General features: G+C 33.6%; 1 protein-coding gene across 1 annotated transcript in view; it reads right to left on the minus strand.

Annotated features, from left to right (window-relative positions):
• Positions 1–20,780, minus strand: part of LOC124541821 (neurofibromin) — an 89,414-nt gene that overhangs the window by 42,791 nt on the left and 25,843 nt on the right. Inside the window, exons 27-36 of the mRNA XM_047119727.1 lie at positions 20,279–20,436; positions 19,034–19,186; positions 18,012–18,190; positions 17,245–17,380; positions 16,802–16,892; positions 15,936–16,110; positions 14,659–14,842; positions 14,066–14,118; positions 13,165–13,365; positions 12,703–12,825 (exon numbers count right to left, since the gene is read on the minus strand). Coding sequence (XP_046975683.1) covers positions 12,703–12,825; positions 13,165–13,365; positions 14,066–14,118; positions 14,659–14,842; positions 15,936–16,110; positions 16,802–16,892; positions 17,245–17,380; positions 18,012–18,190; positions 19,034–19,186; positions 20,279–20,436 — 1,453 coding nt within the window. The remainder of the gene's footprint in view (positions 1–12,702; positions 12,826–13,164; positions 13,366–14,065; positions 14,119–14,658; positions 14,843–15,935; positions 16,111–16,801; positions 16,893–17,244; positions 17,381–18,011; positions 18,191–19,033; positions 19,187–20,278; positions 20,437–20,780) is intronic.

Raw genomic sequence — 20,780 nt, forward strand, 5'->3', positions numbered from 1 at the left:
CTTTAACTAATCTAACTCGCGGTAGTCGTAATAGTAAGCGTGCCGTAGAATGGAATTCAGATTGCGAAAACTCTTTTGTAAAACTTAAACAAGCATTATTAACTGCTCCTGTATTAATTTGTCCAGATTTTAACAAATCATTTTTCCTGCATTGTGATGCTAGCTCTTATGCTATTGGTAGTGTTTTATGTCAAAAAGATGATGAAGATAATCAACATCCTGTTGCATTTTATTCTAGAACATTTAATAAATGTGAAATTTATTATAGTACTACTGAAAAAGAACTTCTTGCTATATTAGATTCTATCGAACATTTTAGACCGTATATTGAAGGTATGGAATTTACTGTGATAACAGATCATGCTAGTTTAAAGTGGTTATTACGCTTAAATAATCCAAGCGGACGCTTAGCGCGTTGGGCTGCTCGTATATCTCAATTCACTTTCAATATAATTCATAAAAAAGGTAATTTACATGTTGTACCTGATACTTTATCTCGTATTCAAATTAATGCTATTGATATTCCATCAGAGATAACCCATCCTGATGAAGAAATTGAAGATCCTTGGTACAAAAATATATTTATAGGTTGTCAAAAATTTCCCTTAAGATATAAAAATTATAGAGTAGAAAACAAAGTTCTTTATAGATTTTGTAAACCCAAATTTCAATTGCAAAGTAATTTAGCGTGGAAAATTGTTATTCCAAAAGAAAATGTATTAGATACTATTCGTAATAATCATGATTCATTAGATTCAAGTCACTTAGGTATTCATAAAACTTTAAATAAGTTAAAAATTCACTATTATTGGCCTAATATGTTTAAAGATGTAAAAGATTATATTTCAAATTGCGAAACTTGTAAAGCTTATAAGCACTCAAATGCTCCACCTTTTGGTATTATGACAAATCAAAAGATTGTTTCTCAACCTATGGTTATGCTATCCATTGATATAGTTGGTCCATTGCCAAAATCATATTCTGGACACAGATATATTTGCACAGTATTAGATGTATTTTCTAAGTATTGTTGGTTACATCCATTAAGTAATGCTACCACAAAATCCATATGTAGATATTTAGAAAAGGATATCTTTCTTAAATTTGGTTGTCCAAAAATCATAATTTGTGATAATGGTACTCAATTTACTTCTAAACATTTTGTACAATTTTTGAAAAGCTTTAATATAAATAAAATATTTTATAACACTTTATATACACCTCAAAATAATCCAGTTGAACGTTATCATAAAACGTTAGAAACTTGCATAGCATGTTTTGTTCATGATGATCATAGAACTTGGTCAAAATTTTTATGTCATGTTCAATTAGCTTTGAATAGCAGTATTAATTTAGCTACTGAATTTACTCCCAATTTTCTTATGTTTGGTCGTGAAGTCATAATTGATGCTTCATTACATCGTTTCAGTAATTCATTTACAAATTTGAATGAACTCGAATTTGGTAATCGTCGAACTTATGCACAAAGTTTAGATTCCTTAAGTTCCATTTTTGATTTAGTAACCAAATCTTTATTTAAAGCTTATAAAAAGAATGCTTTATACTATAATAAAGGAAGGAAAGTCATTTCCTATGAGTCAGGTGATATAGTTTGGAGAAGAAATTTCATCTTGTCTAGTGCTTCTCAATATTTTTCGGTTAAACTTGCTCCTAAGTTTATCAAATCTCAAATAATAGAGAAGATTTCTAATAATGTTTATATATTAAAAGATTTAGAGAAAGGTACTGTTGGTCGTTATCATATTAAAGATATTATTAAAATATAGTTTTGGATTAACTCTAAAATATTTTGTAGAGTTATATTTAGATTTGGGTTATTGAGGCATTTGTTAGAGATGATTGAATGAGAAGTATGAAAGAATTGGCCTCAAAGATTTTGATAGATGATAGTATGATAGGATTCCCACTCTAGTATGTTTTCTACAAATATATTTTTGCTAAATTTAACTGAGGACATTTTGGATTCCATATAAAAGTAATTCCGAATATTTCTTTTGACTCATAAGATCTTATACATTTTTTTGTAATATTTTTTGAATATTGTTTTTACAATATTTTTGTGTTAATACTTTTGTATTATTTTGTTTGTGTGTTTTGTACATAACATTTTTGCTAGTTGTGTAGAACCTTATTGCATATTTTAGTAATAAGTTATTTTTGGTTGAAGTTTTGTAGAAATAATCCTTTGGATTCGATTATTGACTATTACTTTAGTCCAGCTTGGTTTTGACTTTGTTTTGGATATTCCAATTTTGTGAATTTTCCAATAACACATTTTTGAAACAATTGTTGGTTATTTTGTTCTGTGCTCGGAAAGCTGGTGGAGTTGAGCCGGTCACAGACATATTTTTTGGTAACTTTGTTCTGTGCTCGGGAAACTGGTGGTGTTGAGCCGGTCACAGACACCCATTTTTTGGAAGTTTTGTTTAACTGTGTTCGAAAAGCTGATGGTGTAGAGTCGGTCACAGTTAGAACTATTTTTTGTATGCTCTCGTGTTCGGAAAGTCGTATTGAGTTGCGTCGGCCACGTTAGTCATATCCTTTGTTTTTAATTGAAACCATTTTGAGGTTGGTGTTCTTGGTATGCCAATAAGTGTATGTTCCGTAGACCCAACATTTTATTAAAAAAAAAATATATATTTTCCATCTTTCGAGTAAGGTAATACTTTATAATTTCCTACTCTAAATGAAACAAGTTTTATTAGACAGCTCATTGCTTTCGAGTGAGGCTATATTGAGTCCTCATCTCCAAGGTTAAGTTATTTGATAATTACTTATACTTATCATATTTTCTGAATAAAGTTAAGTTAGACAACTTTTTGCTTTCGAGTGAGACTATATTAGAGTTCTCATCTCTAGGGTGGTGTTTAACTATTACTTTTGTTTCGATTTTTTTAGAAATGTTATGGTTTGTTGTTTTCCATATTTTTCTAACTTTTGTAGAGTTACTATTTGTTATGTCACTAATATTTTGATTGATAGAGTCGGTCTCTACCTCTTTTGTAGAGTCGAATAAAAGAGTCTCTCAGGTTGAGCTCCTCTTTTATTTTTTGGTTGGGGGGTAATGTAACGTAATTGTGGCGCACGTTACATGTTTCATCCATTTTTAAATAATTTCGTCAAAAAAATATTAAATTTCTAACATAGGTTATCGGATGTCATCTGTCATTTGACTTTGACAACCATTTCTAAGGCTATGTTTATGCGTAATTTAAAAATACCGCTAAATTTGACATTTAAAATAAAAATGCACTTTTTATGCATTATGCGTTCCTGATCTAATTGTGATTTATTATCTTTATATTATCTTTGAGATGATCTTTGACATTTGTCTAAGACCTCACTTTCCTTCCGCCTTTTAAGTCGAAATGTGACGCTAAATTATTTTCAAAGTTTTTGTAACTTTTATTTGGTTTAAACTATTGAATATTGTTGAAAATTGAAGTTTTAAGGCACGATATGTCTTAATTTAAACGATTGGAAGTAAATCCATGTCGGATTACAAAAATAAATATGGATATTTGTCGCCTCGTGGTAAGTCGAAAAACTTTCTTCGAAATTTGAATTTATTTCAATTGTTCGGTTTCGTAACAACGATTGTGGTTCTTTACAGGGAATTTTTAGAATATTTCCCATGATGCATTTTGTTATTTTTGGAAAATAACCGGGATTGACCGGGTAAGTTGGTTGAATTATTAAAGTGAAACTATAGATTTTCGAAATTCGTGTTAGGTTCTAATTAGAATTGTTTCTCTTTTACAGTTATTTTCAACAATTTATTTCTACAATTATTTTCAATGGTTATTTTCATCAGTTATTTTCGAAATTTATTTTCTGCAGTTATTTTCTACAACTTTATTATCGTGGATGATTCCTCGAATTATTCTCTTTGGCTGTATCTTCGAGTGGATTATTTTCAACGCTTTTCGAAGAACTTATGAACTTTATTTCTTTGGATATTTTGAGGATTAAATTTTAGAAACCGTAAAGGAAGTGAAAACTTTATAACATTTATTTAACTTCTGGATTTCGGTATGTAATTTTTACATATTTATTTTTACCGCAATTTTGGAACTTCGTGGGATTTAGTATACATTTTATAATCTTATGAAAATTTGGCATTCAAACTTTTTTTTAAAAATAATATTTATACATTGTTGTAACTTTATTTACACCTAATTCTAATAATTTATATTTGAATATTTTTTTTGGAGAAACTTTTAATAACATAACTTAGTCTAACTTTAAAATATTTTTTGTTAACTTTGAAAAATTTACAATTTATAATATTTAATTAAATTTAATGTATTTTAAATGGATGTAAACATCCAGGCGCCCGATTTTGTTACTGTTGTTACTTTAAGACTTTTTAATTGTTAAAATTATTTTGATATATTCTTTTGAATAAATTAATTTGGAACATAGATTTGCCTTTTCTGTAAATCTACTTGTAATGTTGAAGGGTTATTTAACTGACTTCCGGAGCACTTTCTTTCGAGGATTTGTTTAATTTAAAAACCTTGTCCAGCTCTACCGCATTTTTAGTTTACCTCGAAGAAAATTAACATTTTTTAAATTTAAATTTATTTTTAGCCAATTATATATTACAATTGGCCTCCCTTCAAAATTAATCATTACAATTGGCGCCCTCAGCCAGGGACCTGAATTACAATTACTGCTCTTGTCTAGTATTGAATATGTACTATGTATTTACATATGTATAATTTTTGTTAAAATCATTTTGTACTAAATACTAATGTTAAGTATTTATGTAATTTGAATGCCAAGTTTATAACTTTTTTATGTTTTGAAGTAAAGCTTTTCGTTCCATTATATTCGATTATATTCTAGGACATAACCATGACTGACAGAGATGAATTAACTCTTAAACCATCTATTGATGATAGTGGTGACAAAAATTTAACACCTAATATAATTAATGTAGAACATTCTCAGATGTTAGAGACGAACATTTCTCAGGCGAAGCCTTCTGCTTCTAATGATTTAGTAGACTTGTCGGCAGACTTGCCACAATTTTTTAGTAACACTTTATCTATGAATAATAGACAACCTCAATACTATAAGCGAGTAGATTTGTCTAAGTTTAAATATAAATTTAATGATAAAACGTGCATACGTGAATTTTTGTTAACATTTGAAGAATACTGTGTGAGTCGAGATATTAGTGATGACCAAATATTGCCATCCTTTACTGAAGTAGTAACTGACATTGCTCTCAAGTGGTTTAGATCTATTCGTGGTTCACTTAATTCTTGGAAACATCTTAAATTAGAATTACTAAAGCGTTTTGACAAACTAGATTTTGATTATCAACTTGAATATAATTTAAGAATTAGAAAACAAAAACAAACTGAAACTTTATCAGATTTTATTATTGAAATTGTAGATATGTCAAATAGACTAACTTATCCCTTATCTGAACATACTTTATTAGAGATATTGAAACATAACATGCTGCCTAGCTACTCTATTCATTTGGTAGGTCATTCAATGAATTCTATTGATGATTTAGTAAAACTTTCAAAACAGATTGATGAATTTCGAATAATAAATAATAAACATAGTTATAATAACTCACATTTCAAAACTAAGCATATTAATTCAGTTCAAACATTAACTTGTTTAAAATGTAAAGAAATTGGACATACTTATAAAAAGTGTAAAAACACTCCAGGCACTTTATGTTTTAAATGTGGTAAATTAAATGTTATCACTAAATTTTGCAATAATTGTACTCTTCCAAAAAACGAGTAAGGTTTTGTCAGACACAGGTCCTTAATAAAGAATCAGTTGATCTGACAAATATTAAAATTTCTAGACCTAATGCTTCTGAAATTCGTGAAGACTTTTCTAATTGGTGTAATTATTTAAAACTATTTTTCTCAATGAATAAATTTGCTCCCATTTTGTTTACTAAAAATAGCGACATACGTCCATTTTTAAAATTTCAAGTTTGTGGTAAATCATTTACAGGTTTATTGGATAGTGGTGCTAATAAAAGCGTACTAGGTTGTAATAGTCACTTACAATTCCTCAATTTAGGATTCAAACTTAAGACTAGTAGTTATAAAGCTTGTACTGTTGATGGTAGTTCACAAGACGTTTTAGGTACTATAGATATTCCAATTACTTGTGACAATGTAACTCGCATTGTAGAATTCATGGTAGTTCCCTCACTAAATCCAGATATAATTCTAGGATTCGACTTTTTGGCTCGCATTTAATTTAGCTCATGAATTATTTAAAAACATAACATTTGAAAATAAGAATTCAATAATTGTAAATTCTGTAACTTCTGTAGTTCAACTTTCTTCTTCTGAAAAAGAACAATTAAATAAAATTATAAAACTTTTTGAAGAAATTTCTTATGAAAAGAAAGGTTTAGGTTTAACACATTTAACTGAGCATAAAATTATAACTGTTGGTGAACCTATTAAACAACGTTATTGGCCTATTAGTCCTGCTAAACAAAAAGAACTTTATGATGAAGTTCAAGTTTTGCTTAGGGATGGTATTATTCAACCTTCTAAATCTCCTTGGTGTTCTCCAGTATTACCTGTCACAAAAAAAGATGGTGGTATAAGACTGTGTTTAGATTCTAGAAAATTAAATTCTGTCACTATTAAAGATGCATATCCTTTACCTTACACGTCGCGGATTTTGGATAATTTGCGTGGTGCTAAGTATATCACAGCAATTGATTTGTCTAAAGCTTTTTTGCAAATTCCTTTAGAAGAAACTTCCAGAGAGAAGACTGCTTTCGTAATTCCTGGAAAGGGATTATTCGAATTCGTTCGTATGCCCTTCGGTTTAACTAATGCTCCCGCTGAACTACAAAGATTAGTAGACAAACTTTTTGGTGTAGAATTCGATTCTAATGTTTTTGTATATTTAGATGACTTAATAGCTATCTCTAGTGATTTTCAAACTCATTTAACTCTTTTAAGTAAAATTTATCATAAATTAAAAGATGCTGGTTTAACTATAAATTTGAAAAAGTGTGAATTTTGTAAAGAACGTCTATGTTATTTAGGCTACGTTGTCGATAGCAATGGTTTACATACAGATCCTTCTAAGTTGTCTGTAATAGAAAATTTTCCTCGTCCTACAACTGTAAAACAAGTACGTAGTTTTCTTGGTATGTGTTCTTATTATCGTAGATTCATAGAAAAATTTGCTGATATTGCTACTCCTTTAACTAATCTAACTCGCGGTAGTCGTAATAGTAAGCGTGCCGTAGAATGGAATTCAGATTGCGAAAACTCTTTTGTAAAACTTAAACAAGCATTATTAACTGCTCCTGTATTAATTTGTCCAGATTTTAACAAATCATTTTTCCTGCATTGTGATGCTAGCTCTTATGCTATTGGTAGTGTTTTATGTCAAAAAGATGATGAAGATAATCAACATCCTGTTGCATTTTATTCTAGAACATTTAATAAATGTGAAATTTATTATAGTACTACTGAAAAAGAACTTCTTGCTATATTAGATTCTATCGAACATTTTAGACCGTATATTGAAGGTATGGAATTTACTGTGATAACAGATCATGCTAGTTTAAAGTGGTTATTACGCTTAAATAATCCAAGCGGACGCTTAGCGCGTTGGGCTGCTCGTATATCTCAATTCACTTTCAATATAATTCATAAAAAAGGTAATTTACATGTTGTACCTGATACTTTATCTCGTATTCAAATTAATGCTATTGATATTCCATCAGAGATAACCCATCCTGATGAAGAAATTGAAGATCCTTGGTACAAAAATATATTTATAGGTTGTCAAAAATTTCCCTTAAGATATAAAAATTATAGAGTAGAAAACAAAGTTCTTTATAGATTTTGTAAACCCAAATTTCAATTGCAAAGTAATTTAGCGTGGAAAATTGTTATTCCAAAAGAAAATGTATTAGATACTATTCGTAATAATCATGATTCATTAGATTCAAGTCACTTAGGTATTCATAAAACTTTAAATAAGTTAAAAATTCACTATTATTGGCCTAATATGTTTAAAGATGTAAAAGATTATATTTCAAATTGCGAAACTTGTAAAGCTTATAAGCACTCAAATGCTCCACCTTTTGGTATTATGACAAATCAAAAGATTGTTTCTCAACCTATGGTTATGCTATCCATTGATATAGTTGGTCCATTGCCAAAATCATATTCTGGACACAGATATATTTGCACAGTATTAGATGTATTTTCTAAGTATTGTTGGTTACATCCATTAAGTAATGCTACCACAAAATCCATATGTAGATATTTAGAAAAGGATATCTTTCTTAAATTTGGTTGTCCAAAAATCATAATTTGTGATAATGGTACTCAATTTACTTCTAAACATTTTGTACAATTTTTGAAAAGCTTTAATATAAATAAAATATTTTATAACACTTTATATACACCTCAAAATAATCCAGTTGAACGTTATCATAAAACGTTAGAAACTTGCATAGCATGTTTTGTTCATGATGATCATAGAACTTGGTCAAAATTTTTATGTCATGTTCAATTAGCTTTGAATAGCAGTATTAATTTAGCTACTGAATTTACTCCCAATTTTCTTATGTTTGGTCGTGAAGTCATAATTGATGCTTCATTACATCGTTTCAGTAATTCATTTACAAATTTGAATGAACTCGAATTTGGTAATCGTCGAACTTATGCACAAAGTTTAGATTCCTTAAGTTCCATTTTTGATTTAGTAACCAAATCTTTATTTAAAGCTTATAAAAAGAATGCTTTATACTATAATAAAGGAAGGAAAGTCATTTCCTATGAGTCAGGTGATATAGTTTGGAGAAGAAATTTCATCTTGTCTAGTGCTTCTCAATATTTTTCGGTTAAACTTGCTCCTAAGTTTATCAAATCTCAAATAATAGAGAAGATTTCTAATAATGTTTATATATTAAAAGATTTAGAGAAAGGTACTGTTGGTCGTTATCATATTAAAGATATTATTAAAATATAGTTTTGGATTAACTCTAAAATATTTTGTAGAGTTATATTTAGATTTGGGTTATTGAGGCATTTGTTAGAGATGATTGAATGAGAAGTATGAAAGAATTGGCCTCAAAGATTTTGATAGATGATAGTATGATAGGATTCCCACTCTAGTATGTTTTCTACAAATATATTTTTGCTAAATTTAACTGAGGACATTTTGGATTCCATATAAAAGTAATTCCGAATATTTCTTTTGACTCATAAGATCTTATACATTTTTTTGTAATATTTTTTGAATATTGTTTTTACAATATTTTTGTGTTAATACTTTTGTATTATTTTGTTTGTGTGTTTTGTACATAACATTTTTGCTAGTTGTGTAGAACCTTATTGCATATTTTAGTAATAAGTTATTTTTGGTTGAAGTTTTGTAGAAATAATCCTTTGGATTCGATTATTGACTATTACTTTAGTCCAGCTTGGTTTTGACTTTGTTTTGGATATTCCAATTTTGTGAATTTTCCAATAACACATTTTTGAAACAATTGTTGGTTATTTTGTTCTGTGCTCGGAAAGCTGGTGGAGTTGAGCCGGTCACAGACATATTTTTTGGTAACTTTGTTCTGTGCTCGGGAAACTGGTGGTGTTGAGCCGTTCACAGACACCCATTTTTTGGAAGTTTTGTTTAACTGTGTTCGAAAAGCTGATGGTGTAGAGTCGGTCACAGTTAGAACTATTTTTTGTATGCTCTCGTGTTCGGAAAGTCGTATTGAGTTGCGTCGGCCACGTTAGTCATATCCTTTGTTTTTAATTGAAACCATTTTGAGGTTGGTGTTCTTGGTATGCCAATAAGTGTATGTTCCGTAGACCCAACATTTTATTAAAAAAAAAATATATATTTTCCATCTTTCGAGTAAGGTAATACTTTATAATTTCCTACTCTAAATGAAACAAGTTTTATTAGACAGCTCATTGCTTTCGAGTGAGGCTATATTGAGTCCTCATCTCCAAGGTTAAGTTATTTGATAATTACTTATACTTATCATATTTTCTGAATAAAGTTAAGTTAGACAACTTTTTGCTTTCGAGTGAGACTATATTAGAGTTCTCATCTCTAGGGTGGTGTTTAACTATTACTTTTGTTTCGATTTTTTTAGAAATGTTATGGTTTGTTGTTTTCCATATTTTTCTAACTTTTGTAGAGTTACTATTTGTTATGTCACTAATATTTTGATTGATAGAGTCGGTCTCTACCTCTTTTGTAGAGTCGAATAAAAGAGTCTCTCAGGTTGAGCTCCTCTTTTATTTTTTGGTTGGGGGGTAATGTAACGTAATTGTGGCGCACGTTACATGTTTCATCCATTTTTAAATAATTTCGTCAAAAAAATATTAAATTTCTAACATAGGTTATCGGATGTCATCTGTCATTTGACTTTGACAACCATTTCTAAGGCTATGTTTATGCGTAATTTAAAAATACCGCTAAATTTGACATTTAAAATAAAAATGCACTTTTTATGCATTATGCGTTCCTGATCTAATTGTGATTTATTATCTTTATATTATCTTTGAGATGATCTTTGACATTTGTCTAAGACCTCACTTTCCTTCCGCCTTTTAAGTCGAAATGTGACGCTAAATTATTTTCAAAGTTTTTGTAACTTTTATTTGGTTTAAACTATTGAATATTGTTGAAAATTGAAGTTTTAAGGCACGATATGTCTTAATTTAAACGATTGGAAGTAAATCCATGTCGGATTACAAAAATAAATATGGATATTTGTCGCCTCGTGGTAAGTCGAAAAACTTTCTTCGAAATTTGAATTTATTTCAATTGTTCGGTTTCGTAACAACGATTGTGGTTCTTTACAGGGAATTTTTAGAATATTTCCCATGATGCATTTTGTTATTTTTGGAAAATAACCGGGATTGACCGGGTAAGTTGGTTGAATTATTAAAGTGAAACTATAGATTTTCGAAATTCGTGTTAGGTTCTAATTAGAATTGTTTCTCTTTTACAGTTATTTTCAACAATTTATTTCTACAATTATTTTCAATGGTTATTTTCATCAGTTATTTTCGAAATTTATTTTCTGCAGTTATTTTCTACAACTTTATTATCGTGGATGATTCCTCGAATTATTCTCTTTGGCTGTATCTTCGAGTGGATTATTTTCAACGCTTTTCGAAGAACTTATGAACTTTATTTCTTTGGATATTTTGAGGATTAAATTTTAGAAACCGTAAAGGAAGTGAAAACTTTATAACATTTATTTAACTTCTGGATTTCGGTATGTAATTTTTACATATTTATTTTTACCGCAATTTTGGAACTTCGTGGGATTTAGTATACATTTTATAATCTTATGAAAATTTGGCATTCAAACTTTTTTTTAAAAATAATATTTATACATTGTTGTAACTTTATTTACACCTAATTCTAATAATTTATATTTGAATATTTTTTTTGGAGAAACTTTTAATAACATAACTTAGTCTAACTTTAAAATATTTTTTGTTAACTTTGAAAAATTTACAATTTATAATATTTAATTAAATTTAATGTATTTTAAATGGATGTAAACATCCAGGCGCCCGATTTTGTTACTGTTGTTACTTTAAGACTTTTTAATTGTTAAAATTATTTTGATATATTCTTTTGAATAAATTAATTTGGAACATAGATTTGCCTTTTCTGTAAATCTACTTGTAATGTTGAAGGGTTATTTAACTGACTTCCGGAGCACTTTCTTTCGAGGATTTGTTTAATTTAAAAACCTTGTCCAGCTCTACCGCATTTTTAGTTTACCTCGAAGAAAATTAACATTTTTTAAATTTAAATTTATTTTTAGCCAATTATATATTACAATTGGCCTCCCTTCAAATTTTACATTACAATACCAATGTATTTTTTACAAACGATTTGAATTTACGAAACGGCAAAGTTAAAAATTTCTGCGGAATTTTATTATAGAAGCGGATACTTGACCCAAGAAAGATTTATTGACTTTGCGGAGTCGAAAACTTGGCGTTATAAGCTTATTCTTACTCCTAGTGCACATACAATGATTACCACTGAGTTTTTACATACATACATAATATTGTTGTAAATATATTGCGACGCAACAGTGAGTATTCCTACTCTGTTAAAAACATCCCGAAGAGAGTCTCTAGCTCCAAGATTATAAATAAACCGGATTGCTCTCTTTTGTAAAATAAAGAGAGATTCAATAGCTGCAGCGTTACCCCAAAGTAATATGCCATATGACATAATACTGTGAAAAGACAAATTAATACCCTCCCCCCCATTTCGAACTACAGACAAAATAATATACCAACATAGCAACAACAACAGCCTGTAAATTCCCACTGCTGGGCTAAAGGCCTCCTCTCCCTTCGAGGAGAAGGTTTGGAACATATTCCACCACGCTGTTCCAATGCGGGTTGGTAGAAAACACATGTGGCAGAATTTCTATGAAATTTGTCACATGCAGGTTTCCTCACGATGTTTTCCTTCACCGCTGAGCACAAGATGAATTATAAAGACAAATTAAGCACATGAATCAGCGGAGCTTGCCTGGGTTTGAACCCGCAATCATCGGTTAAGATGCAAGTGTTCTAACCACTGGGCCATCTCGACTATATGCGAATAATCTAGAGTTAAATATGACCCACAGGACTTGAATGCTTCGGTCTATAGACTCACCGGAATCTGTTATCGGAATTCGTGTGCGTGAAATCGACAATCAGCTCGAAGGGTTGCTGGCAAAAGGGCTTCAGAGTTATTATCACGTGGTATATTAGCAGGTCTGCGTTTATCTCACCGATTCTGAAAGAAAAAACAAAATATACTTCATTCAATTAGGTAAAAAGCACTTTTGAATCGTCATTTAACAATTAAGTGAAGCTACCACCGGTTCGGAAAGTGGATTCTACCGAGAAGAACCGGCAAGAAACTCAGTACATCAACATTTAAAAAAACAGTCATGTTAGTTAAGTTTAAGTAAGTTTAAATTAATATATATCCTATATTAATTTAAATAATTGTATTAACTGGAAGCCTGGAAGTCAATAGGTATTAATTCCATGCCTTTTTTATCATCTACAAAATCTTGTATCGAATAATACAACTTTTTAACCAATGTAAAATATATAACAAAGATCTTACTTGTATCTTCTAGATATGAAATAGAAGACCGGGTTCCCAATCTTGCTGGTGCCGGCCTGGTAGAAGATGTTTAAACTCTTGATACTCTTGTATTCTTCTTTCTGGTGCATGTTATGCTTGACTATGAACTCTTCGAAGTTGGTCGAGGACATGTCAATGGAAGACCAGCGTGCGTACGACGAGAAAAGGAGACTTGACGTGCTGTGAATAAAGTTATTAGTAGGAAATGTGATCTATGTTATTAAATTGAAATAGGGAGTGAAATAAAACTATTAATATTAATTATTTTTAACATCTTGACGTTTCGAGCACTTTACAGCGTTCGTGGTCACGGGAAGACTCAATATACGCGATTCGAATCCGTTATAACTAGTTTTATTTCAATGTGTAATAATCGCGAAAATTTAAGACAACATTATGTTGAAATAAAGATTGATTGATTGATTGATTCGATGGATGTAGAGGTAGGGGACGACCAATGAAAAGATGGATGGATTGTGTGAAAGATGATTTGGCTGGAATGTTACTAGAGAGATGACGTCAGATAGGGAGTTATGGAAGACATGCTGCGCCGACCACAAGTAAATTGGGATAAGGGCAGGAAGATGAGAGAGGTAAACTGACAAATGGTCAGTTGTGACCATCACCCACAGACATAGGCACTATGAGAAATATTAACAAATAACCTTTGGAACTAAGATCCCTTGTTCCTGTAGTTACATTGGCATACTCAGCCATTAAACCATAACACACCAATCACCGTGTAATATAAGTAATCAGTATTTCTTTTTGGAGGTAGAATATTTGACAAACCGTAGTAAAACTATTTTCTGATTCATTGTTTAGTGGAGTTATTTGACATATTTATTAATATTCATTAAATCTTTTAGAATAAACTTACGATTCCACAGGCTTATGTTCAGGTGGTCCCAAATAGGCAAGTAGTGTTGCCATCTGTAAAGAAAATCAGATATATTATTATAATTCGAAGATTTAATCGCTTAGTACTGGAGATTGTTAAAAATACTGTTGGGTAGTTTTAAATATTTTCATTTACGGTATAGTAGTCGAACGGCCAAGTAAGCTACCTGATGGTAAGTCACTGGCAATAGACAAAGGTGCTGTTAGTTTCGAGTTTTTTTTTGAGTCGAGATGGCTCAGTGGTTAGAACGCGTGCATCTTAACCGATGATTGCGGGTTCAAACCCAGGCAAGCACCGCCGTTTCATGTGCTTAATTTGTCTTTATTACTCATCTCGTGCTCAGCGGTGAAGGAAAACATCGTGAGGAAACCTGTATGTGACAAATTTCATAGAAATTCTGCCACATGTGCATTCCACCAACCCGCATTGGAACAGCGTGGTGGAATATGTTCCTAAACCTTCTCCTCAAAGGGAGACGAGGCCTTTGGCCCAGCAGTGGGAATTTACAGGCTGTTGTTGTTATTAAATTACAAAATAATTTTTCTATCACATTACTCGTATTCCAAGTTTACCTTGTCGAAGGGTCTCCTGCCGACAGCCTTGTGGTCCCTGCTGCACGATAGGTAGTCCCCGATCTTCTCCTGATGGTTCCACAGCAGACGATGCAGCGCCACCACGTTGGCGTCGCTGATGAAGGATAGGTTGTGGGATGTCTGGTCCACGGTCTCGCAGTCCGACGCTATTTCTATGAAGAACCTTGAAGAAAAAAATTGATTGTTTTTATGTATTCGGTAGGTGGATGGATTAGCGCTGTAAGAATAAGCATTATTTACGTCATACCAATGCGCCACCAACCTCGGGAACTAAGATGTTATACCCCACGTGCTTGTAGTCACACTGGCTCACTAACCATTCAAACAGGCACACAACAATACTAATTATGTTTGGCGATATAATATCTAACGTGTGGGTACCCAGACGGGCTTTTCCTATCACCAAGTAAAGTACACATGTATTAAAGTTACAGAAATTGCTTTATCACTCTGAGCTACCTTGAAAGTGAGGTCTGGTTTTTTTTATGGTATAGGTTGGCGGACGAGCATATGGGCCACCTGATGGTAAGTGGTCACCATCATCCATAGACCATGACGCTGTAAGAAACATCAACTATTCCTTACATCGTCAATGAGCTACCAACTTTGAGGACTGAGATGCTATGTCCCTTGTGCCTGTAATTACACTGGCTCACTCACCCTTTAAACCGGAACACAACAATTCTGAGTACTGTTGTTTGGCGGTAGTATAACTAATGAGTGGGTGGTACCTACCCAGACGGGCTTGCACAAAGCCCTACCACCAATAAGTGAATTTAGTTAAGGTATGCCATAGGGGTAAGCGGAAAAAACACTAATCTGAAGAATACGTCGTTTGTAAAATCCATTAAACGATCAAATCTCTAACAAACGTCAAATAACTCGCATAGCTGATCAGACTTACAATGCTGTTTATTTGAAAAGAGATCTTCAATCATTTAACGGTTTATTTTACAAAGAGCTGAGATGGCCGCGTGGTTAGAACGCGTGCATCTTAACCGATTATAGCAGGTTCAAGCCCCGCTGGATATATGTGCTTAATTTGTGTTTATAATTCATCTCGTGCTCGGCGGTGAAGGAAAACATCGTGAGAAAACCTGCATGTGTCTAATTTCATCGAAATTCTGCCACGTGTGCATTCCACCAACATTCATTTGAACAGCGTGGTAGAATATGTTCCAAACCCTCTCCTTAATGGAAGAGGAGGCCTTATCCCAGCACTTTACTTTTTTCCAATGATGACGTAAGTCTCTTACTTGCGCCCGGCTTCGAAATGCTCTCTCAGGAAGTCGTTAAAAGGCAGCATATGCTGTTCCTTGGAGAACTCCACGTGGTTCGCGATGTTCTGAAGGATCTTCGACATGAGCATCAGCCCTCTCTTGATGTGTGGTGGTATGGGTCGGTTCACTATACCCATTTCTTGAGGGGACACTGGGGGGGACAAAGATTGTTTTATATACCTTTGGTTATTTTTTTATATTTAAATATAAAATAGACAAACTGTTGTTGTGTGCTGTGGTAGAGTGGTGTGTACACCGGTTCTCATGGGTTCGCCACTCCGGAATCGAACCCAGGTTGGGTTCGATTCCCGGCTGATTCGATGCAGATTTCCATGAGTTTTCTATGTTGCCTTGGGTCTGGGTGTTTGTGGTACCGTCGTTACTTCTGATTTCCATAACACAAGTGCTTCAGCTACTTACATTGGGATCTGAGTGTGATGTTGTGATGTTGTGTCATATTTATATTTATATTTATTTAAATTTCGAACATCTTGTTCCAATTGACATGGGCTGTCTGTTATGTCAAGTTCGTTTTTTTATGACTAATGATACTCTCTGAACAATACTACCCGATACATACATACTTTTCAACAAAATAAAGTATAAGCTATTACTTGTTTCCATTAAAGATTAACACAAACTAGCCAATGAGCTACGAGATGGTAAGTGGTACCACTATCAATAGAAATGTCAAATCAAGGACATTAGTAACGCGCCATCGACCTAAGGAACTAATATATTATGTTCCTTTTACCAACAGTTATACTGGTTTATGATCCAAACCAGGGCGGATTACTACGTGACCACAGATAAAACTAAAGGTTTATATCGATTAAACTTACCGATCGCCGGATTTATGTACCGTAAGAATAAAACGGTACCGACAGCGCCCACACTTGTCTGCGGGAATTGGACGAACCTCTTGCTGAGGACCTGGAAATATACAGTTAGTGAACATTAAAAGTCCTATAAGTATCAACAACAACACCTGTAAACATCCCACTGCTTGGCTAAGGCTCCTCTCCCTTTGAGGAGAAGTTTTGGAAAATATTCACCACACTTTTCCAATGCGACTTAGTGGAATACACATGGCAAAATCCTATGAAATTAGACGGATGCAGGTTTCCTCATGTTTTCCTTCACCACCAAGCCACGAGATGATTATAAAACCAAATTAAGCACATGAATATTCAGCGGTGCTTAGCTGGATTTGAACTTGCAATTATCTGGGTTACTTGACTCTTAGGGCATTTTTCATAGGACCAAAAATAGAAGCCAATTATACCTGGTACAAGCAATGGCACATACTCCGTAGCTGCGAGGGGAATTTATCAGCTGAACTGATGATCCTTTCGAAAACCTCTCGTGTCAGGTCTCGTAGATTGTTTCTGTTGATTTCTATGTCGTGAGTTGGGTCCAGCCTGTAATAGATAAAAGAAAATATTAATTATTCAAGAAGGCTAAAGAACTTTAGAATCGTCACGTTAAATATTGAATTAAATGCAACGCTACCGTCGATTCGGACAGTAGATTCTACCGACAAGAACCGGTAAGAAACTCTTTTATGGTATGAATTAACGGAGGAGCATGGGCACCTGATGGTAAGTGATCACCGCTCATAGACAATGACGCTGTAATAACCATTCCTTACAATCCGCCACCAACCTTGGGCACCATGTTTCCAAGGTTGGTGGCGGATTGTCTTCCAACGTTCACAGTTTTTCAGTCTTTAGCAATAACAATACAAACCGTTACGACTTACGACAACACTAGAAACTAAAATTATCTGTGTTTATCTATTTCTTTTTTGTATTTTTTTGTTTGTAATATTAAAATGGCCCTTTTTTACTCAATGCATACGTATGTATACACGGTACATATACCAAAATATTTTTTTTATAATATTTGTCTGTCCTTTTGTTCCAGCTAATCTCTGGAACCATTGGACCGATTTTGACGGGACTTTCACTGGTAGATAACTGATATAATAAGGAGTAACTTAGGCAACAATAATATTTTGTTTTGTTGGCACAGCTAGTTTTTAAAACTCACCTGGCTGGATCGACTTCGAAGCTCAAGCTGGCGTTGCAGTCCGCCTGATCAAGCAGCGCCGTTATCAGTGGCTCCAGCAAATTCTGCAGGTATCCGTAGCCGTATATTTTGAAACAGAACGCCATAATTTTGCTACCCAGCGAATTCCCTCTGAACAGAGTTTGCATGCAGTCTGAGACCTGAAAATGACATACGACGGAAAATTAGTATAGGTTCTGGAGTCTGGGTGAGGCTATACCATGAAGTTTGACTTAGATTCCAAGGCTGGTGGTGAGATGTTGACTACTTCGTATCACCAGATTATCAGACCAAAGTTATGTTTTGTAGTTGATAGGCGATGTTGCCATCTGATGGTATTTGGAATGCTTATTCGCGATATACTATTGGGTATATGGTTTTTGGGCTTTGTACTAGCCCATTTGGGATGGTACCTATCACTTGTTCTGCCATAAACAACAATGGCATATTGACATAGACATTGGTACCGTCAGAAGTGCTAAGCATTATTTACGCAGCTATGTGCCATCAACTATGGAACAAGTTATTATATCCTTTGTACCTGTAGTTACACTGACGCACGCGCCTTACTAACCGGGACACAACATTACATGGTAAGGCTGCTTGGTTTTAGAATAACCCACGAGCGCGTGGTAACGTGTTAGGTAGAATATGTTCCAAACATTCTCCTCAAGGAAGAAGAAAGAAGAAAGAAAGAAAGAAAGAAAGAAAGAAAGAACACTTTTATTTGGGACAACATGACACTTGGTACAAAATAAAAAGTAAAAATAATAATAAAAAAAAATAATAATAATAATTAAGTACTAACAAATTATCATTTACACAAAAAAAAAGAAATAAAATGAACAATAAAAAAAAAGTAGGAGGAGGAAAAAATTGAGGAGGCCTTAACCCAGCAGTGGGAAATTTACAGGCTGTTACCCAGATTGGCTTGCAAAGAGCCTTATCACCAAAATGTACTCAAAAGTCGTAAGCTCTGGAGATCGCTGGTGTCGTCAACTCACCGCGCAAACCTCGACCTCCCGGTAGAAGATGTTCCAGAGCAGAGGCGCCAGCAGGTGCTTGGCGTCGAACAGCGACACCAGCACGCGCGCCAGTTCGTCCATCTGAGCAGAGCCCACCACGCTCGCCAGCGCCATGGCGATCGGCAACTCGCCCTGACGATCTTACTCATTTAAATATATGGTCTTTTTCAGTCAATCACCAGAAACTAAGTGGATTTAAGTAATTAGAAGTTAAATGATTTGTTACGAAATGTAGATTCTATTTCATCAAATTCGATTCAGTTACTTGAAGTTTAACAAACAGGCTGAGTTACTTTCAAATCCATAATATGAGTATACTAATATGGCAGTGGGGCCATACATTGGAGCAGCATGATACAATATACACCAAACTATCTCCTCACTGGGATGTCTTAGCCCAGTAGGGGGAACGATCTTACTCATTTAAATATATGGTCTTTTTTAGTCAATCACCAGAAACTTAGTGCTTGTCTTAATTTGGATCGTTTATGAGCTGAGATTAGCCAGTGCTCTGAATCTATGTTAGTTCAATCCTACTCATCAAAGGGAGAGAAGAAATTTTGAAAACAAACGTCAGCAGCCGAGATGGCACACTGATAAGAACGATAATCTTAACCGTGATTGCGGGTACAAACCCAGGCAAGCACCGCTGAATATTCATGTGCTTATGTGTTTATAATTCATCTCGTGCTCGGCGTTGAAGGAGAACATCGTGAGGAAACCTGCATGTGTCTAATTTTATAGAAATTCATTTCAGATGTGTATTCCACCAACCAGCATTGGAACAGCGTGGTGGAATATGTTTCAAATGTTCTCCTCAAAGGGAGGGGAGGCCTTAGCCCAGCAGTGGGAAATTTACAGACTGTTGTTGTTTGTTATGTCAGAGTTTCATTGAAAATAGACAAATGCAGGTTTTTTTACGATGGTCTTCTTCGCCGCCGATCACAAAATGAAAATGAATGAAATATTATTTACAACTACCGCCAAAAATAATATTTCTTTTGTTCCTCAAATAGACAAATGCCACCTTAGTCTACCCGTGACCACGAACGCTGTAAAGTGTTCGAAACGTCGGGATTTCAAAAATAATTAATATACGCGATTCAAATCCGTTATAACTAGTTTTATTTAAATGTGTAATAATCGCGAAAGTTTAAGACAAACACTACGAAATGAAATATCCCGTAGGGGAGGGCTGTTACATTAAGTTCCTTGGTAACCCACCTTATCTGATATCATGGTGACAAGCTGCACAAGCTGCTCGAAGCGGTCCGCCAGCACGGTCTCAGCGAGGGTGTCGAACTCCGTGCCCTGCTGCAGGATCTTCGTCAGAACCTCCATGAAGGCGGCTCGCGTTTGGAGATCGCGGTGGTAGCCCAGATCTGTTTAGCATTCAACTTTAGTTTTTACAACATCGTTAACGGTTCAGTAATGGAAGAATCTTATATCGAACCAGTACCGTTGGATTAGTAAAGTAACAGCCTGTAAATTAACCCGACAGCGTGGTGGAATATGAGACAACAACATCAGACAACATCACATACATTACTTTGACCCCAATGTAAGTAGCTAAAGCACTTGTGTTATGGAAATCAGAAGTAACGACGGTACCACAAACACCCAGACCCAAGACAACATAGAAAACTGATGATAATCTACATTGACTCGGCCGGGAATCGAACCCGGGACCTCGGAGTGGCGTACCCATAAAAACCGGTGTACACAC

Source organism: Vanessa cardui, chromosome 29 (assembly GCF_905220365.1).
Source record: "Vanessa cardui chromosome 29, ilVanCard2.1, whole genome shotgun sequence".
Classification (NCBI taxonomy): Eukaryota; Metazoa; Arthropoda; class Insecta; order Lepidoptera; family Nymphalidae; genus Vanessa; species Vanessa cardui.